Source organism: Hyperolius riggenbachi, chromosome 5 (assembly GCF_040937935.1).
Source record: "Hyperolius riggenbachi isolate aHypRig1 chromosome 5, aHypRig1.pri, whole genome shotgun sequence".
Lineage (NCBI taxonomy): Eukaryota > Metazoa > Chordata > Amphibia > Anura > Hyperoliidae > Hyperolius > Hyperolius riggenbachi.
Window position 1 is genome coordinate 25,535,793 of NC_090650.1, and position 21,672 is coordinate 25,557,464.

At 44.1% G+C, this 21,672-nt stretch overlaps 1 protein-coding gene across 2 annotated transcripts; it reads left to right on the top strand.

Moving 5' to 3' along the window:
* Positions 1-7,325: 7,325 nt before the first annotated feature.
* On the top strand, positions 7,326-21,077 carry LOC137519567 (uncharacterized). Of its 2 annotated transcripts, none has more exons than XM_068238539.1 (4): positions 7,326-7,609; positions 13,035-13,139; positions 16,924-16,998; positions 18,428-21,077. In XM_068238539.1, the coding sequence occupies exons 1-4, from the start codon at positions 7,421-7,423 to the stop codon at positions 18,863-18,865; spliced, it is 807 nt and encodes a 268-aa protein (XP_068094640.1). In that variant the 5' UTR covers positions 7,326-7,420; the 3' UTR covers positions 18,866-21,077. The 2 variants fall into 2 exon arrangements, with proteins under 2 accessions (XP_068094640.1, XP_068094641.1); XM_068238540.1 differs by having other exon boundaries at positions 13,038-13,139.
* The last annotated feature ends 595 nt before the right edge of the window (positions 21,078-21,672 follow it).

A 21,672-nucleotide genomic window follows, 5' to 3' on the forward strand; every position in this document is an offset into this window, starting at 1 on the left:
ACACATATTAGGCCCCAAGCAACTGCCTAGGTTGCCTGGTGGATGATCCTGCTCATGCAACATCATGTTAGTACTTGAGCAGCATCACCCTGGACTCATTACAGCCGTTTCGGCGTGCAGGCGAGGGAGCGGCGCTGGAACCAGGAGAGAGGTAAGTTGCTTATCCAGCATCGCTTCCTGCATCGGTCTCTGCATGGGGTGGGGGGCGACCACTAGACTACTAGGGAAAGCTAAATGGGGATGGGAGAGGGGGACCACTAGATTACCAGGCAAAGTTTAATGAGAATGGGTTTGGGGAACCACTAGCAGGGCCGGATTTACCATAAGGCACTGTAGGCACGTGCCTACAGGCGCCTGACAATAGAAAGGAGGCTCACTCTGCTCCTCGATTGCCTCCGTCCCTCCTTCTCTCAGGGGGAACCTCTAGCTACCTAACACTTGGAAACACCTCTAGATACTTAATCCCCTCCCCCCCCCCCCCCTCCATCGGTTCTGTCAGATTTCTACCACCTACTGTAAGTGTCTGCAACATAGGAGAAAGGTAATTTATGGCTCATTTTACTCTGGGAGAAATGTACTTCTTATCTGTTTATGTTTACATATATTTTAAATTTTAAGATTTTTGTGACGGTGGTCCTTTAAGGGAGTGGATTGTTCTCTGTTAGTATAAATGTGTAATAATAAAAATACTAATAATAACTATTCTCCAGATTTCTCAGGTGTCTCAGGTGACTCTCCCAGCCGGGTAAGGGCCGTCCCACTCTCTGTGTACATTGTCCACGCAGGGTTTCCTGCGCCAATCCCATCTCCTACAAGCAGCCCAGCTCTGTGTACCCAGCTGATAATTCCCAGATTACCCGGCTCCGGTTTCCTTACAGTAAAACGAGCTGCAGGTGTCAATAAGCGTCCTTTATTTCCTTCAGTGGTTTTCCTTCTGAAAACAAAGCTGCAGATTAACAACATTTCCAGATCTGCTGTGTGCACACGCCCCATCTGTGCTGGACAAAGAGGGGAGGCGGTGTGACCCGTACCTGAAAGGGAACTCCGGCGTCAGGAAACACAAGACAATCCGTAAGACAGCTCTCTAAGGATTGTCACAATTTCAGAATTTTTTTTTCGACACACTTATTAGTAGCGGTGCAATCTGTAGAAGCTAGCCTTCATATGACACTGCACCACCGTGCGGCAACAGGGTCATATGCAATATGCATACCACCGCCCCCCAGCTCAGTGACGTAATTCTTGCTGGAATGGCTGCACATGGGCGGACAGGAAGCTTGCGCATGCCTCCCATCATGCTCACATTGCTGGGAGCGTTCTACAGCTGAGCTGAGCAGTGCTAGCTGCGCAGGCGTAATGCACTCCCAGCAATGGGAGCTAGAGATGCAAAGTTCGGATCTTTTCAATGATCCGGATGATTTGAATCGGATCATTGAAAAGATCCGGATCTTTGATCCGAATCTCGGATCATTTTACAAGGGAAGCATTCAGGGGTGAAATGACTAGCAGGACAGAAGAAGGGGAGGGGGGGGGGGGGTGGACACACAGAGAAGGGGAGAAGATGGACAGAGGGCAGGGAGTGGACAGAGAAGGGAGGAGAGACGAGCAGAGAGCAGAAATGTTTGCACACAATACCCACATGCTGCAATCACATGCTTTACATATATTTCACCTATATGTTCATCTGTATACTCCCAACTCCATACCTCCCAACATTTTAAAATTAGAAATCGGGACACAGCCACACCCCTAACCACACACCCTAACCACACCCCCAAGTCACGCCTACCATGAAGTTTTTTTGAAGATCTTTTTTTTTAATATTGATGCCCTTATATTTTTTAATAAATATATCCCTCATATACCCTGCCCGTGGGTGGGGCTAACTGTAATGTAGTTATACCAGCTAATGTAGTTACATAAAAAAAATGAAGTAAATGCACATAATGACAGACAGTGTTTCCCCAGTAAATGCACATAATGAGAGACAGCTTTTAACCAGTAACTGCACATAATAAGAGACACCTTTTCACCAGTAAATGCACATAAGAGACAGCTTTTCACCAGTAAATGCACATAATGGCAAACAGCCAGTTGTCCCCAGTATATGTAGCCATGGATATATGTGCCCAGTAGATGTAGCCAGTATATGTAGCCAGAGGTATATGTTCCCAGTATATGTAGTCAGGGGTACATGTGCCCAGTATATGTAGCCAGGGATATATGTGCCCAGTATATGTAGCCAGAGGTATATGTCCCCAGTATATGTAGCCAGGGGTATATGTCCCAGTATATGTAGCCAGGGATATAGGTGCCCAGTATATGTAGCCAGGGATATAGGTGCCCAGTATATGTAGCCAGAGGTATATGTCCCCAGTATATGTAGTCAGGGGTATATATGCCCAGTATATGTAGCCAGGGAAATATGTGCCCAGTATATGTAGCCAGAGGTATATGTCCCCAGTATATGTAGTCAGGGGTATATGTGCCCAGTATATGTAGCCAGGGGTATATGTGCCCAGTATATGTAGCCAGGGGTATATGTGCCCAGTATATGTATCCAGAGGGTATATGTGCCCAGTATATGTAGCCAGGGTGTATATGTACCCAGTATATGTAGCCAGGGTGTATATGTGCCCAGTATATGTAGCCAGGGTGTATATGTGCCCAGTATATGTAGCCAGGGGTATATGTGCCCTGTATATGTAGCCAGGGAGATATGTGCCCAGTATATGTAGCCAGGGGGATATGTGCCCAGTATATGTAGCCAGGGGGATATGTGCCCAGTATATGTAGCCAGGGGGATATGTGCCTAGTATATGTAGCCAGGGTGTATATGTGCCCTGTATATGTAGCCAGGGGTATATGTGCCCAGTATATGTAGCCAGGGGGCTATGTGCCCAGTATATGTAGCCAGGGTGTATATGCGCCCAGTATATGTAGCCAGGGTGTATATGCGCCCAGTATATGTAGCCAGGGTGTATATGTCCCAGTATATGTAGCCAGGGTGTATATGTCCCAGTATATGTAGGCAGGTGTATATGTGCCCAGAATAAGTAGCTAGGTGTCCCCCCCCCTAGGAGGGGAGCAGCGCAGAGAAGAGGGAGAGCGGTGGAGAAGGAGGGCCATGTCCCCCCCCCCCCTTCAGGTGCTCTCCCTCCCTTGCTGTCCCCTCCGGAACTAAGTGCTGTGGCTGGCAGGGGGCGGAACTTACCTTCCGTGTCTCCTCCGTCTGGTCTCTCGCAGGCGTGGGATGATTTGCCACTACTCTGGTCTGATCCAGACCAGAGCAGCGGCTGCGGCACCAGAACTTCCGGCCAACGCTTGGAGCTGCCAAACGCCGTCGCACAGTATCGGAGGAGAGAGCGAGGGAGGTAGAGCACCCTAAGGTGAGAGAAGGGGGGGAGATGGCCCCCTTCTCCGCCGCTGCTCACCGATCTCCCTCCACTGCGCTGCTCTCCTCCTGCTACAGGCGGCTGTCAATACTTACAGCCGCCCGGGACCTGGGGGGCTCATACCGGGATAGCGGGAGAGCCCCCCAAATCGGGAGAATCCCGACGAATACGGGACGGTTGGGGACTATGCCAACTCCCATTCCCCAAAGCATTCCCAGAAGTAAAGTGCAGCTGTTTAGAGCAGTGCAGGAAGATCATATTTCCCTGCAATCACAGTGCCTGCCCTGTCCTAGCCCAGCATGCTGCCTGTAACTTTACTTGAGCTGTGCTTCTGAGCCAAAAGCTTCCAATGTGTTCACTTTGCACAACTACGGAACAGACAGCCTATAATGAGCAGCACATTTCAGCCAGTATGTGTGCTCTACACACATCTGGCAGTGGCACCGATGTCCCCTCTCTCTCATCTACCTGTGGCTGTGCAAGGCTGCCTCCCCTTCAACAGAGCGATCCATCTCTGCTCTGCTTCCAGGACCCCGCTGCCCGCTGAGAGGGGGCGTGGCGCTCCTGGCCCTGCCCCCTTTGCGATCCGAATCACTCATTTTGATGATTCGGATGATTCGACTCACAAAATAGATTCGGATCAAAGATCCGAATCGTTCATGATCCGGACAACACTAATGGGAGCACTATGGGGGGGAAGAGCAGTGCCGCCGGGTCGTGCATGTGCAGTGCAGCCCAACTGATGCATCTGAAGACTTACTAACAGAAAGTCAATAGAAACATTCTTTGAGGACCTGGCGCTCAACAACTGCGGGATGCAATGTCCGTAATATCAAATGATCAGCCGCTGTATCAATAGTAAAAACAGTACCTGCAGCCTGCCTGCAGGCGGCTTAGATACTGTGGAAGTACCTCCCGCTAGTTGCTGAAGTACTCTGCGGGAATACGGAAAGTCTCCGCTGGTAAACATGCTGTGCTGTATGCGAGGATACAACTCGCGCAGGGAAGCTGGGTCTGGCTACCGGAAGGCAGGGATCCCTTTGGGTGTATACTAGAACTTTGCGTGAAAAAATTTCAAGAAAATTAGTTGAACCACTTTTTGCACAGAGATCCAGCACTGACATTGAATGCCAAGAAGGTTAAACAATACCAGTTGCCTGGCTGTCCTGCTGATCATCTGCCTCTAATACTTTTAGCCTTAGCCCCTGAACAAGCATGCAGCAGATCAGGTGTTTCTGACTGTAGTGGCAAACTTTTTTCCGGGCCCTTTTCCACTGCAGAACGCAAACGCAAAACCAAGCGTTTTCAACCTATTTTGATGTGCTTTTTTTGTCAGTTTTTCTGATTGGCAAGTGTTGTCTTGATGTATAAAATTAGATACAAGTGGTTAAATCAAAACAAAAACGCAAAATGCAAACGCATTTCTATGTGTTTTTCATGTGTTCCTATACTTTACATTGAAACGCAAAACGCTTCATAATCACACCGCCATGCGTTTGCGTTTTTTTTTTTTACAACCGGAACGCAGCAGTGGAAAAGGCCACCCAAGATTCTTATGTTAAACAGGCTGCACTTAAGAATCAGCAAACGCATGCATTTTGGCAAAAAACGCAGCTAGTGGAAAAGAGCCCTTCAGGTGTGACATTACAGGATCTTCTCAAAAAATTAGCATATTGTGATAAAGTTCAATATTTTCTGTGATGTACTGATAAACATTAGACTTTCATATATTTTAGATTCATTACACACAACTGAAGTAGTTCAAGCCTTTTATTGTTTTAATATTGATGATTTTGGCATACAGCTCATGAAAACCCAAATTTCCTATCTCAAAAAATTAGCATATTTCATCCGACCAATAAAAGAAAAGTGTTTTTAAAACAATAAAAGTCAACCTTCAAATAATTATGTTCAGTTATGCACTCAATACTTGGTCGGGAATCCTTTTGCAGAAATGACTGCTTCAATGCGGCGTGGCATGGAGGCAATCAGCCTGTGGCAATGCTCAGGTGTTATGGAGGCCCAGGATGCTTCGATAGCGGCCTTAAGCTCATCCAGAGTGTTGGGTCTTGCGTCTCTCAACTTTCTCTTCACAATATCCCACAGATTCTCTATGGGGTTCAGGTCAGGAGAGTTGGCAGGCCAATTGAGCACAGTAATACCATGGTCAGTAAACCATTTACCAGTGGTTTTGGCACTGTGAGCAGGTGCCAGGTCGTGCTGAAAAATGAAATCTTCATCTCCATAAAGCTTTTCAGCAGATAGAAGCATGAAGTGCTCTAAAATTTCCTGATAGCTAGCTGCATTGACCCTGCCCTTGATAAAACACAGTGGACCAACACCAGCAGCGGACATGGCACCCCAGACCATCACTGACTGTGGGTACTTGACACTGGACTTCAGGCATTTTGCCATTTCCCTCTCCCCAGTCTTCCTCCAGACTCTGGCACCTTGATTTCCGAATGACATGTAAAAGTTGCTTTCATCTGAAAAAAGTACTTTGGACCACTGAGAAACAGTCCAGTGCTGCTTCTCTGTAGCCCAGGTCAGGCGCTTCTGCCGCTGTTTCTGGTTCAAAAGTGGGTTCATGCTTCCATCTGCTGAAATGCTTTATGGAGATGAAGATTTCATTTTTAAGCACGACCTGGCACCTGCTCACAGTGCCAAAACCACTGGTAAATGGTTTACTGACCATGGTATTACTGTGCTCAATTGGCCTGCCAACTCTCCTGACCTGAACCCCATAGAGAATCTGTGGGATATTGTGAAGAGAAAGTTGAGAGATGCAAGACCCAACACTCTGGATGAGCTTAAGGCCGCTATCGAAGCATCCTGGACCTCCATTACACCTGAGCAGTGCCACAGGCTGATTGCCCCCATGCCACGCCGCATTGAAGCAGTCATTTCTGCAAAAGGATTACAGACCAAGTATTGAGTACATAACGGAACATAATTATTTGAAGGTTGACTTTTTTTGTTTTAAAAACACGTTTCTTTTATTGGTCGGATGAAATATGCTAATTTTTTGAGATAGGAAATTTGGGTTTTCATGAGCTGTATGCCAAAATCATCAATATTAAAACAATAAAAGGCTTGAACTACTTCAGTTGTGTGTATTTGAATCTAAAATATATGAAAGTCTAATGTTTATCAGTACATTACAGAAAATAATGAACTTTATCACAGTATGCTAATTTTTTGAGAAGATCCTGTATTCTGGGAGGTCTGGTAGAATTTCAGGTTAGGAAACCCAGGTACTGGTAAAAAGTGCACACAGAGCTCAGGGGCGTAACTAGAAAATCACTGGGCCCCCCTGCAAAACTTTGGATGGGGCCCCCTCCCCATGCACACTGAAAATAGGGGCTGTGTACAAACATTTGTCTACAAAACTTGGTATGATTTGTTATCAGTGGCTGAGCAGATGCAGTCATTAGAACAATTGTGCAGAGAGCAGAACGTTTTTTCTCCACTTGCCCTTAGTTGTCAGTCTCTCAGGATGGGGCCCCATGTGGCTTATAGGCCCCCCTGCAGCTTCATCCCTTGCATGGTCTATTGTTACGCCCCTGACAGAGCTCCAGTAGTGCCAATAGTCTAGTATTTCTGGGAAATGCCCCAGTATGATGCCACCAGTGCAGCCAACTTCTGGAGTGGCAAGAGCCCCCACCCCCCTCCCCTTCATAGTTTGTGCATTGCAGAAAGGGGACTAGCCCTCTAGACAGAGACCAGAATAGCAGCCTCCATATTTCTCTCACTGCAGTTTTCCTTTCTGCTGCCACATTCACAGTACAAAACGCAGTTGTGCTATTTCTATGCTTGCCCGCCCCATGTGCCAAGAACACACAGGTGAGGGATAATTCTGTTTTCTTAATCTTTAAGCTGTGTGCCTTTGTTTAATACACAGCGCGTCTCGCTCAGGTAGCTGTGAATAGAAGTTGATCTGACTTTTGCTAAGTAGCAGCTTCAGGTCGTAGCAACATAACAGCCCTGCCAGCGACCACAGCGGGCGCACTACGGAGAGGAGGACGATGCAGGGCAGTCTGGGGGCTGTAGTGGCACTCTGCCTGATCTCTGCTGTCAACATGGCATCACTACCACCGACCGTGGTAGATGCCCACCTCTCTCCACTCATATCTGAGGCTATCGCCACTTACAACCGGGAATCGGATTCAGAATACGCTTTCGCGTTACTCACAGATAAGGATGGGCACGGAATGGTGAGTCTGATGTTCCTACAATGCTAAAATCAGAGCCAAATCATCCACAAGGCAAACCTAGGCAGCTGCCTGGGGACTGGAGAGAGTCAAGGGACCTGGTGAAAGCTAGCTCCCACCAAATTTAAAGGATACCCAAAGTGACATGTGACATGATGAGATAGACATGTAACGATGCTGTGTTCCTTTTTTTCTTTCTCTGCCTGAAAGAGTTAAATATCAGGTATGTAAGTGGCTGACTAAGTCCTGAATCAGACAGGAAGTGACTACAGTGTGACCCCCACTGATAAGAAATTCCAACTATAAAACCCTTTCCTAGCAGAGAATGGCTTCTGAGAGCAGGAAAGAGATAAAAAGGGGAATTTCTTTTCAGTGAGGGTCACACTGCAGTCACTTCCTGTCTGAGTCAGAACTGAGTCAGCCACTTACATACCTGATATTTAACTCTTTCAGGCAGAGAAAGAAAAAAAGGAACACAGCATAGTTATTTGTGTGCTAGGCACTGTACATACACATGTCTGTCTCATCATGTAACATGTCACTTCGGGTATCCTTTAAATAAAAAAGCCAGGTGCCATCAGCGGTGGACAAAAAAATTCTATCTTGCCTGAGGCTCCATTTCATCCTGAAGCAGACCTGAACTCAGAACTTCCTCTTTGCTCTCAAAGATAAGAAACAGCATAATAACCTTTACAGAAAAAAATATTTATTTGTTGCAGCTTAGAACTCCTGCAATACATCTGCAGTGTATCTATTTCCTGCGCTCATGGAAGCAGGCATATGGTTAACATCCTGTGTTTACAAATTAGCTGCTCTGCCAAGGCAGCCAACTGACTCAGATGAGAGATCAAATTACACTGGTGATTAGTCAGAGATGAGGTGGTATTAGACAGGCTAAACTCTCTAAATACATACAGGGCGCATCCCCCAAACTCATGTTTAAGGCTCTTCAACTTTGAACACCTCCCCCTCACCAGTATTGGAGCATACAATCAGAAGGAGGTAGAGAGATTTTTTAGCAAATATAAGTGTCATCCAGATACATTAATTACAAGGGATCTTGTGAGGATTGTGAGGTATTTATGGCAAACAGAAAAGACAGTTGGCTTACTTAATGCCTACATATACTCAGGCTAACATAGATTTTACGGACCTTGCCCTGTTCAGTGTACGCTGCTGAGGCCTGGAAACACTGAACTCTACGTTACTGGGGTGGGGGTGGTCGGTGGAGGGACACTCAATGGGGCACCATGATCCCTGGGGAGGGGCAGTGCCCAGTGTAGCACCACCGCTGCGCATGGGGCCCCCACCCAACATTTCTTCTGCACAGCAGCCCAGTTGGCTTTGTCCGCTGCTGTAAATAGGGAAGGATATTGGAAATCCAAAGTCACACAGCAGACTGCAATGTGGGGTGCAAAATAAAGGTATTAGGAAGGTGTGTGAAATTTAAACAAATTTAAACAAGTTTAACCTCTGGCAATACTTGGAACACTTCTTGCACCATAGTGGAATTACGAAACTGTTGTTTGGCATGCTTCACACGAAACTCGCCCAGTTACCCGAATGTTTAAGTCTTTCCCTTGAAAGCTGTTAATATGTCATCACTGAAGCATAAGATATGTACAGTGTCCGTCATCATCTGCCTCCCCCTCGCTTTCCCACAGCCAGAGTTCCTGATCGCCAAAGTTCCTCATTCTCAAAATTATGAGAAAAATGTTCCGAAAATGATCTTTGATGAAGAAACACCTGAAATTCCCCATATCTGCACCATGCAGAGGTGATGTCACCCCGCTGTGTGACAATATTTACTCTGTTATTGTAACTGTTTGTAACTCAAGCTAACTATTGTATCCAGTTTAAAGTGACACAGAAGCAAAAAACAAAAACAAACGTATGATATAATTAATTGTATTTGTAGTACAGATAATTACTAGAACATTAGTAGCAAAGAAAATATTCTCATATTTGTATTTTCAGTTACTGTATATAGCTTTTTTTTTTTAATAACAATGCATCATTCTTTAATATTTGCAGTTTAGAAACTATACTCTGTATTTTAAATTATGAAACAGAGCAGGAAAGTTCAGAATCACTAGCTCTGCAGCAAAACCTTGACCACTTTATCCACAGGTCAGTAGATCTACATCCTCTGTGAATTCATTTAGGCCACAAGTCAGTAGATCTACGTCCTCTGTGACTTCATCTAAGCCACAAGTCAGTAGATCTACGTCCTCTGTGACTTCATCTAAGCCACGTGTCAGTAGATATACGTCTTGTACAGTGCTGTGCAGGATTGGGCTTGCTTCTGTGCACATTTCTGACACTATCAGATGCAGCACTAATTGGTGAATGGGAATATATGTTTCCTGAGCTAATGAGATTGATTTTTACTATTAAAAATACCGTACTTTTATTTTCTCAGTTCATAGTGAAAAATACACTCTGTAGCATTATTTTAGAATCAAATATCTTCACCATAAATTGTGACCGGAACATAATCTAAGTTTTGTGATAAGCAGTAAGAATAACCAAACAACACTTGTGTTTTTTATCTACAGTAGCACTTTTCATTTTTAAACTGGAATTTGGTAAAACTGAGAAATGTTTTTTCTTTTTTTTTCTTTGTTTTCCCATTAAAATTCATAGAAAACAAAATTGTTTGAGGGAAAAAAAATGGCATACAATGAAAGCCTAGTTTGTCTTGAAAAAAACAATATAAATGTCATTTCTGTGTCGTAAGTAGGGATAAAGTTATTTCTGATTAAATAGGGACATAGCTAAACTGTAAAAACTGCTCTGGTCGATAAGTGGGAAAAAAGGTCTGGATCCGAAGTAGTTAACAAACAAGAAACAGTGACAGACAGGTAGAGATAAGTGCTTCAGAACACAGCACTATAGCTGACCAAGCTTGGTCGGAGAGCTCAGAGAAGCTCTTTTGCATAGATAACAACTGAAGTTTCTTAACTCTTCTTGTACTGGATAATATCTGTGCTACTAATGTTCTGTTTCTTAGCTGTACTACACCTACAAATTATTGCATCATAACTTTATTTTCACTTTAGATTCCCTTTAAAACACTTCACCTAGATCCTAGGTTCTCAACAGGTGATATGCAGAGGTACATGGGTTGGTTTTAGGGGGTGCATAGTCAATCTAGAACAATGAGTTTAGGATTAAAAAATTATTATTATTATTATTATTATTATTAAGTACCAGGCTAGCAAAGTAAAGCTGGCCACTAACTGTCCAATTTCTAGTGAAAAATCGTTCGAGCGATCAGAAATTCTGATCGGATTGGTTGTAAATAATCTCCATTGGTGGACACAATCGATTATGAACGAGTGAAAAAAAATGTCGCCCGAATGAATTTTCGTCGAACGAAAATTTGGATTTTCTTGGTGGTCGTGATAGATAGGAAGCAATGATTGGTTAGTTGATGGTGTAGTGAACGATTTTTCGTTCGATCCGAATTTCTGATCGCTCGAACGATTTTTCACTAGAAATTGGACAGTTAGTGACCAGCTTAAGAAACAAACATGGGGTACATAATAGTACAGACAATGGAATGGTATACACCAATATACAAAATACAGAATTGGTACAAAATACAGAATTGGCAATTACAGCGACAAAAGTAACACAATGAATAAAATGTATAACGAATTCAAAGACACAAAAGGGTCTACCGTTGTGAACTTACAATCTAAAGGATGTGTAAATAAGCCTGAATATGTATTTTTAGCTAATTAAAGTGGGGTAAAACTATGATATAACATTCAATAAAAATGTGTTTTGCTACTTTTTATTACCCATACCGTTACCATATTTGCTTTTATGCACAAGTAATATTGTCTGTTTACAAATAATTTCCCAAAGAACAGTTTATCTGCTCTGAAAGCTGCTATTGCATTTAATTGCATAGCTGCTGTATTTATCTATTAAATCTATCTAGTGATAATTTCTCAGATTTTTCTGCTCCTCAGCTCAGTGCAGCTCAGTTTTGGCAGTTTGCTAATGTTTACTAAATGTATCTGGCAAAAGGAATGTAAACAAAAGATAATGTTTTCACCTCATCCAATGCAGCCAGAAGGTGCCTACTGAAGCAAGGAGCTTTCCACCGAAGAACAAAGTGCTGTGTTTAAATGTTTGAATACTGTTCTGCTAAAAAAATGTTGTGGTAGTAGATTTTTTGCTGTAAAAATGTATACTCAAATATTGAGTATCCCTAAGAAATAAATAAGTGTCAGGGGGTACTTGAGATGATGTTAATAACAACGGGGGTGGGGGGTTGCTTTTCATAAAAGGGTACATGATGTAATAATGTTGAGAAACTTTGAGCAAGATGTAAAGAGAAACTAATGCCCAAAGTTGCATTGCATGCTGGGAACACAAGACTAAGGACTCAGCTGTCCCAGCCAATCACAGAAGAGATGTTTTGTGTGCTGTTTGAATGAAGTGCGCACTTATGATTACAGCAAGAGCAGCTGTGATTGGGCCACCTCTGCTGTAGGACTCAGGGCGTGGCAGAGCTCACATGAATAAAAGGTAACAAGCCCAGTCTTCTCTGCAAGTGCCGTCCAGATCTAGCATGCCCAGCTGGTTTTCGCTGCCCCGCGTCCCATCCTATTGGCCGGCCGTCGAGTGAGCACACTCTGTAATTGGCTGGGCTCATCTGCAGGCATTACCTGCATCTTCTCATCGTAACTGTGAGACATTACTCTAGAATGTGTGTCTGCTGTTAGCGGCCAATTAGTGCAATTGTAATGGGAAAGGGGTAGCAGCAGCAGGAGGAGAGGCAAAGGATGGCCGGGGATGAACGCAGCCAATTACTGAGTGGCAGCTGTATGTGGGCTGGGCTTGTACTTGTAGTGTTCCTATGTGATAATATAGTAAAGAAAGTGGTATAAGTGGCAAGGCATAGTGTTATAATAATGATTTTGCATGTGACTTTCTGATGCCTTGAAACTAAACGTAAGAAGCCCAGTGGCTGCTGTAGGGTAGCTAGTGTAGCTCGTTGGGCAGCAGGGGTTAGTGCGCTACACTAACCCCTGCAGCCAGACGTTGGATAAACAGCTTGGGTGAGAAGCTCCACAAAACGCCCCTGGACCATGGACGCCCCAGGTTAGTATTTTTTTCCCTAGTTTTTGTCTTCTAAACCTAGGTGCGTCTTATGGTGAGGAGCGCCTTATAGTCCGGAAAATATGGTAAATGTGAAATATTCATTAGTTATGTTTCCTGATTAAAACATAAAAAACATAATTGAAAGTAGAACTAAACAGAACAACAAATATAAAATGTAGCCATAAGTTTCCTTTAGTCTGGTCTTCCTATTGCTGAACAGCCGCTGTACTTATGCCCCCCTGTCCCTTCTCCCTGCCATGGTATGGTCCACACCAGCCTCATGTTTTGGTTTTCTATATCTCCTCAGCAGGAATTTAACAGAACAAATGAAGCCAAATTCCCCATTAAGGAGACGGTTTGCAACAAGTCTGACTATGATGATCAAAGCAGATGCGACTACAAGCTTAGAGGGGTAAGTCCAGTGGCAAGGCAAAGGTCAGAAGTGCCTCGGGGTGTCTTTCCTTCACTGTTTCCAGTGGAATTTTCTGTAGGGTAATCAGGATTGGACAGCTGTGCAGATGTGTCACTGCAGAGGCAGCCATGCTTATTTCCTCTCCTCCGAGCTCTACCATTGTCCATCCATCCTCAAAATTTGGATGGGGAATGGCAGTGTAGGCACCAAAACCTGACCTTTAGGCGCCAAAACCTGACTTTTAGGTGCAACTTGGTCTAGACCCGTCCCTGTTGGGAAGGGAGGGGGGACCTATACCACCAGGGAAGCCATATGGGTGAAGGGGGAATCACTCGACACCAGGGATCACTGTATGGAGAAGGGAGAGGGGGCCACTAGAAACCAGGGAGCTGTATAGGTGAGGGAGGGAACTACTTGACACTAGGGAACTTTATAGGGGAGTGAGAGGGCCACTAGACACCAGGGAGCTGTATAGGGAGGGAGGAAGCCTCTAGACACAGGAAACCCTATAGGGGAGGGAGAGTGGCACACCACATGTAAAATTGGGGCCTGGCAAAAGGTGTGGAAGAGCCATGTCACATGCCTAAAATACACGGGTCGATGCGGCGTCCGATTAGCCGCCGGATCGACTCCCGCTGCATCCCCGCCGCTTCCCCACTCGTCCGCGCGTGCGGGCGGATCGATTACCGCTTGTCCCCGCCAGTGCTCCTTATCACCTGCTCTATTCCCTGCCATTGTCCACCGGCGGTGATCGAGCGGGCGCGGGTCGAGTGGTTTGTTTGGGCCAGCTGAATATTATCAGCTGACCGGATCAGCTGCTCGATACACGGTACAGAAACGTACCGTGTATCCCCAGCATTAGTGTCTCTTCTACCTGGCTCCAAAGGGAGGTATGCATCACCCATGCACCTGTGATATGTTATCTACAATTCCGTTCTGATTTAGGCACAGGCATGAAGGGAATGGATTACAGAGAGGTCTGATAAGCTGATGACAGATCTCATATATGTGGGTAAAGGCCCATACACACGTCGAACTTTTGCGAACGACGGGTCGTTTGAACGTCCCGCCGGGCGGATCGCTCAAAATCAGTCTCATCACCCAAACGACAGTCTGTACACACGCCCGATTTGGCGTGCGGACGACTGAACGACGGGACGTTCAAACGACGCGTCGTTCGCAAAAGTCCGACATGTGTATGGGCCTTTAGGCTGAACACACTGTCCTGAAGGCAAGGTTGGGCTTATTATATTTCTGCCTCTTGGCCAACTTTCTTGTAGCTCCCTATCCATGTGCTACAGTGCCCCTCCCATTTCATATGCAGCCTCCTCTTCTGTGTGTAACATCCATGTACAGCAGCCCCTCTGTTTCATGTACAGCTCCATTGAGCACCATGATCTCCTCTTCCCTATGTTGCTCCCCATTTGCAGTCTCCCTTTTCCAATTTTTCCAAAACTTCTCATCCATATTGAACAACCCTTTTTCCATGTCCAGCCCCCGCATTGAGCAGCAGGCGCCCAAGACCCAGGCCTTCGCGGCCTTGCCTGAAATCCGACTCCCTGGCTAGAAGGGATTGGAGGGCACAGGGAAGCTGTGAGACCAGCAGGCAGCCGTCGCAGTACTACTGTATGTGGTGTACAGGCTGCTGGCAATGGAGAAGTGTTTTTTAATTGTAAACAAACAATAGTGTGTGTGTGTGTGTGTGTGTGTGGGGGGGGGGGGGGGGGGGGGTTAGTTGGATAATTTAGCTTATTCATGTTTTAAAGAGACACTGAAGCGAAAAAAAAAATTATGATATTATGATTTGTATGTGTAGTACAGCTAAGAAATAAAACATTGAGATCAGATACATCAGTGTAATTGTTTCCAGTACAGGAAGAGTTGAGAAGCTCCAGTTGTTATCTCTATGCAAACAAGCCATTAAGCTCTCCGACTAAGTTAGTCCTGGAGAGGGCTGTTATCTGACTTTTATTATCTCAACTGTTCCTGGACTATTTACTTTTCCTCTGCTAGAGGAGAGGTCATTACTTCACAGACTGCTTTGAAAGACTGATTTTGAATGCTGAGTGTTGTGTAATCTGCACATATTATAGAATGATGCAATGTTAGAAAAAACACTATATACCTGAAAATAAATATATGAGAATATATTCTTTGCTGCTAATCTTCTAGTAATTATTCATAGTACACAACCAATTCATTATATCATATATTTTTTTTCGCTTCAGTGTCTCTTTAAAGAGACTCCGTAACAAAAATTGCATCCTGTTTTTTATCATCCTACAACTTCCAAAAGCTATTCTAATGTGTTCTGGCTTACTGCAGCACGTTCTACTATCACCATCTCTGTAATAAATCAACTTATCTCTCTCTTGTCAGACTTGTCAGCCTGTGTCTGGAAGGCTGCCAAGTTCTTCAGTGTTGTGGTTCTGTAATGCATCTCCCCCCTCCAGGCCCTCTCTGCACACTGCCTGTGTATTATTTAGAGTAGGGTAGCTTCTCTCTTCTCTCTTATCTTTTACAAGCTGGATAAATCCTCCTCTGAGCTGGCTGGGCTTTCACATACTGAGGAATTACATACAGGCAGAGCTGTCTGCACTCTGCAGGAAGAAACAGCCTGACACTTCAGTGGAAGATAGCTGCAGGGGAAAAGAAACACACAAATGATCTCTTGAGATTCAAAAGGAAGGGTGTATACAGCCTGCTTGTGTATGGATGTATTTTCTATGTGCGGACATACTGTACATCAACCTACTTCCTGTTTTGGTGGCCATTTTGTTTGTTTATAAACAAACTTTTAAAAACAGTTTTTAACCACTTTTAATCCGGCGAGGAGCGGCGAAATTGTGTCAGAGGGTAATAGGAGATGTCCCCTAACGCACTGGTATGTTTACTTTTGTGCGATTTTAACAATAAAGATTCTCTTTAAGTTTCCATTCAAAGTGAATCACACTTCCTATGTGTCACCAGGGCTCAAGTTTGACCTATTAAATCACAGCCATGTCTAACATGTCCTTTTTTATTAGGTGGTTTTATATGGTTGGGGGAGGGGGGCACTGCATTACGTCACATCAGTATAGACTGCGGGATGGTATGCAGTATGCATACAGTCATCATAAGAAAAAGGAAGTTCAACCTCTTCCAATTCTAAGGTTTTACCTAATAAAGAAATCATCTGATCCTTAGCAAGTTCTAAAATGATCGCTGCCATATTTATTTCCTTTTAAACAATATTGGTTGCCTGGCTGTCCAGGCAGCTGATCTTTCATGCATCTGTAGTATCTGAATCACACACCTGAAACAAGCATGCGGCAAATCCAGACAGACTTCAGTCAGAAACATCTGATCTGCTGCATGCTTGTTCAGGGTCTATGGTGTATTAGAGGCAGAGGATCCGCAGGACTGCCAGGCAATTTGCATTGTTTAAAAGGAAATAGATGTTGCAGCCTCCATATCCTCCTCAATTCAGGTATCCTTTAAGGCCAATTTTTCACCTGATTTTTGCGTTGAGGTACTCGGAACAGAGTAATTTTCTATTTTTGAGATTTTACTTGGAAAAGCTAAATTCCAATGCAAAAATTGGAACTCTGAACTATTCCGATTCCGAAAGCTCATCCCTATTAGGCATATTCCTTCCATGATGAAATGTTCTGCATGGTAGAACAGTTTTATGAAAACCAGTGCATATTACATCTCTACCTCTCCAGCAGGTGGAGCTCTATGCAAATGCCTTGCTTGCCTATGCCTAACAACTCTAGCATTTATACTTCTCTATTATTTGTAGGTGGAAAAGAGTTGCTCAGCTTCCATGGAGGGAAGTCGACTCATCGTTATCTGCACATCTGTTAATGGTGATGAGGTGAGTTTATGGAAAAAGCTCAAACAAATTAAAGTGAAATTTCTTTTAGTGGATAAATAACTAATCTTTTTAGTTCACCTTTACATGCAATAAGGGTTAATGACAAAAATTCAGGTGGTTGTGTATAGAAATCAGAGTATTCCCAATGGAGATTGTCAGATGGGAGTGTCAAAGTTTGCTGCCACCCATTGGATTAGTCCAAGTGTGCAAAATGAGTAACAAGGGATCCTACTCCATTCATGCTTATTATTTCCGAAGCAGGATAAGAGGTTTCTGGGCAGTATGTACTCCAGGAAGAGATCAGAGATTCCAGATTTGAACAGAAAACACATTTCTGCTTCAGTCAGGGTCCGTTCACACTAGGGGCATTTTCAGCCTTTTTTCAAGCGCAGGCGATTTTTATAATCGCCCATAAATCACCTATGCAATGATTCCCTATGAGAGATTTCCCAGCTGAGCGGTTCGTTTCCCATTCACTCAGCAAAGCGGATCCTGTACCATTTTTGAGGCGTTTTTGCTATAATGGAAAGTATAGGAAAAATGCAAAACGCTCACAAAATCGCTTTGTGCAGCGATTGCTTTCGTGTAGAATAAATAGATTGTATTTATTCTTTTCCAGGTCAACGTGTTCACTTCCTGACTTGCGTCAGGGAGTGACTTACAAAACCGCTCTGAAAAAGCACCTAGAAAAACGGCTTTCTACAAAAACGCAGCGTGCAGGTGGGGGGGGGGCGGAAACAGCGCACAAAAACGCTTAACGCTAGCGTTTTCGTTTTTAGGTGTGAATGGGGCCTTAGTCTTTGAAATTAATAACTGGTCACAAATTAAAATGGAAAAACACTTTGTCATAATAATAAATTATAAATAGTTATATGGAGCTATGATATGTGTTTGTAAAAGATGGAAAAGTAAGTGAAGTTTCACTTTAACCATTCCTGCCGCCTGAATGTGATTGTCACGTCCAGGCGGTTGCTGCTGTGCTGTTGCGCACGTCTGCGTGCGCCCGTGCCACCCCCTGTTAGCCCAGAGATCAATGAATGGGAACATAGTTCATTCACATTAGGGGACAACAATGAAGGCAGGGAATGTGGCGTCGCGAGACCGATTCATAAGACATATCTCGCTGAAATCTCTTGGGAATCGGCCGCAGTGTCGCTAGAGGAATAATCAGACCAGGACTGGTGGCGGGGAACAGAGGATCGTAGGAGGACAACGCGGGGGCTGATAGAAGCCCCAGGTAAGTGTGTGTTTTTGTTTCTTTTTACTATCCACAGAACCCCTTTAATGCGGATTATAAGAAAAGAAAACACGGTGTTGACATTGAATTGCAATACATAACATACGTAACAAAACTTTAGGGATGTCGTTTCCAATGCTTTGTAGAGTTCTACTTTCAATCCAAACACTCTCTTTTCCCCCTTGTCACCAGACCAGCAAACAGCGGATTGTGGTAGACAAGCAAGAACTGAAGGTCCCGGATGGAGAGACGGCTGATCTCAATCAACATATGCTCTACCGGGAACGAACAATCGTCATTAAAGAAAGTATCCAGCGCATGTCTCCTGGTGGAGAGGAGGAGGAAGTGCAGGAAGTGGGAGTGAAGGAGGAGGAAGTGCAGGAAGAGGGAGTGAAGGAGGAGGAAGTGCAGGAGGAGGAAGTGCAGGAGGAGGAAGTGAAGAAAGCCTCAGTTGTTGATGATGATTATGACTACTACCTACCAGACATAGTGATAGAATATAACGATGACTATGAGACGGATGATACGTCGTCCAAACCGCAGAATCCCCAGCAGCAGATGCCTTACAGCGAAATTCAGGGAAGATATTTATGTCTAGAATGTATCTTTTTCGATCTGCCCAGAATGTGAACTTTATAAAGGTTCTTCGGCAGAATGTTCAACTTTTTCCACACAGAAGGAAGCTCCTGGACTGGGCATTGAACAATGACAATTAGGGTCTGAGCCTACTGACCCAGTTGTGCCCACTTTTCAGTTACACATCAATGTTACAGATGCTGAAAAGTGGACAGAAGCGGATACAACTGCATCAGTGGGCTCAGGCCCTTATCATTTATATCTTTTAGGCTGGTTTCACACCAGGACGTTGCGTTTTAGGGGACGTTATGGTCGCATAACGTGCCCCTAACGCAACGCCTGGTGCTCTCTAAGGTGGACGTCAGAGTGAGCCGCGGTGTGCTGCTCTAACGTGCGCCTGTTACGTCCCACTGTGAAACCAGCCTAAAGGTGAGCTTGTAGAGAATGCACACATGTTAATCCGGTGTTATATCCTGAAATAAAAGTGTTTAATAAAAGCACAAATTCTGTTTCTCGCCATGCACATATTTTGTTCTATTTCAATCAGCCATATGAAAAAATCCTGGAGTTCATATCAGCTATGGAGTAGCTAGGTCACTGCTGACTCCCACATGATCACTCATCTGCTCTGTCTTCTGTTGAGTTATGCTGTCTATGTGGAGAGCAGACAACATGAGTCATCAGAACCAATTTTGAGTGATCTGCGGGATTTTTCATATGGCTGGATGAGATAGCAGAAAAGGTGCTCAGGATGAGAAACCCTGGCCCACATGCAATTAACTTTTTCTCCTGACTTTTCTCCTAGGAGATCATTTTTTAACTTCTCTTTAAAATAACTTTTCAACGCTTTGCAATTTAAAAAGTGCCAAAAAGTAGGTGAAAAGGTTGGCTCAAAATTATTTTGCGTATTTTCTTGCTTGCTAGCGGTTTAAAAGGCATATTATTGACAATGGCCTCAATTCACTAAGCTTATCTCCTGTCTTTAATAACATTTCTAGAGTTGTTACCATGGTGATGAGGCATGTAGTATTCAGGAAACATTTTACCTCAGGCAAACCTAAAGTTAACTCTTCTGTCTTTAAGTTAACTCTCCAATCCTTAAAATAACTCCAGAGTTAAAGACAGGCTGTTAATTAACTGCGTGTGAAAATAACTACAGAGGTGGTAAATTAACTACAGAGGAGGTAAATTAACTACAGAGGAGGTAACGTAAGGAATGAAGAGATAAGATAACTCTCTCACTGTGTGGAGGTAAGTTTTCTCTTGCCATTATTATCTCCAGCATGATCTTAGTGAATTGAGGCCACTGTGTGAAAATATCGCCTAGGAGAAAAAGTGAATTGCATATGGACCCCTGTTACTAAACACATTTGCTTCAGGCTATAGTAGATTGATGTACCCGGATCCACCACAATGTAACTTGTCATTCAAAATTTGGACTTTGCCCTGTGGGACCATCCAGTAGGCCGCATGAACTGCAGAGTGGTGAGAAGGGTCAAAAGGGCTCCTGCCATCTGGCTACGTAATACTAGAGGGCTCTTCTAGGCACCTATAACTAGGGGACACATCTGGGTACCCAATAGGATTTGGGTGGACCTCTGGCTACCTAATACTGGGGGCACATCTGGCTATCTATTGCTGGAGGGCACCTCTGGCCACCTATAAAGGGGGCACATCTGGCTACCGTATACTGGGAGGCACATTTGACTACGTAATACTGGAGGCCACTTCTGGCTACCTAATACCTGGGGACACCTCTGGCTTCCTAACACTGGTGGACACCTATGGTATAAAACACAGAATGCAATATTTTACCGACCGAAATTATTTGATCAAACTGCCTTTAGTGAATTGAGGCCATGATGATATGAGATGTAGATCTCTGAGTGGCTTCATCTCCTGGAGAAAAAAAGATTACAGTTCTCTGCTTTCTGCACCCACAGATGAGATAAACACCCCTCTACTCGCCCAGTATTACACTAAGCCCTAGGTTCTCAACGTGTGGTACGTGTACCCCAGGGGGTACTTCTGAGGGTTGCAGGGGGTATTCGGGCTTCATATACTTAACCAAGAATAAAAATGTAGAGTTTTAGAAAATGATAAATCTTATTTAAACAACACCAAATTAGTATTTTAGCTAATTAAAAGCAATAGTAAATGCTTGGAAATTGTTTAGAACCAATTATCATGTACTACAATTAAATATATATTTGTCAAGGGGTACTTGTGATAATGATTAATATGGGTACTTGTGAGTACAGGGTTTTAGAAGGGGTACATACCAATAAAATGTTGAGAAACACTGAACTAAGCCATGGCCTATTGTACCTTATTGTATCTTTTTCCTAATTTTGTTTGCAAATATATTTCAACAAATTCTAAACTTTCCCTCAAAAAATGACAGTACTATAACATACAGTATCTGAGTGAGCCCAGCATGAACACAGTCAGCGGGGATGATGGGCGGCAAGCCAGGCAATACAGAGACCTGCTCCTTGCGCCCCTCCCAGACTGCAGTGAGCTCCGCCCAGAGGCTCCAGCCTCCTGAGCCTATGTGTCGGCCCGGCCCTGTCTATTTGACCAAAGAACTTTGACCAAATAACTATTTTGTAACATAATGCAGATAAAAATTACCTTTCCATTCCAGACTGCAGACAGTTATTTTCTAGACACCATCATACCTCCCAACTTCTTGAGATAAGGAGGGACACTTAAGCCACACCCCTGCCACACCCCTAGTCATGCATACCATAAAGATTTAATAGGAAAAATATGTTGTTTCATAATTCAAACCACACTGGTCTTCTCTATCCTGTTTCCTTTTCCTCCATATTAAGATTTGAAAATAAGAAATACAGTTT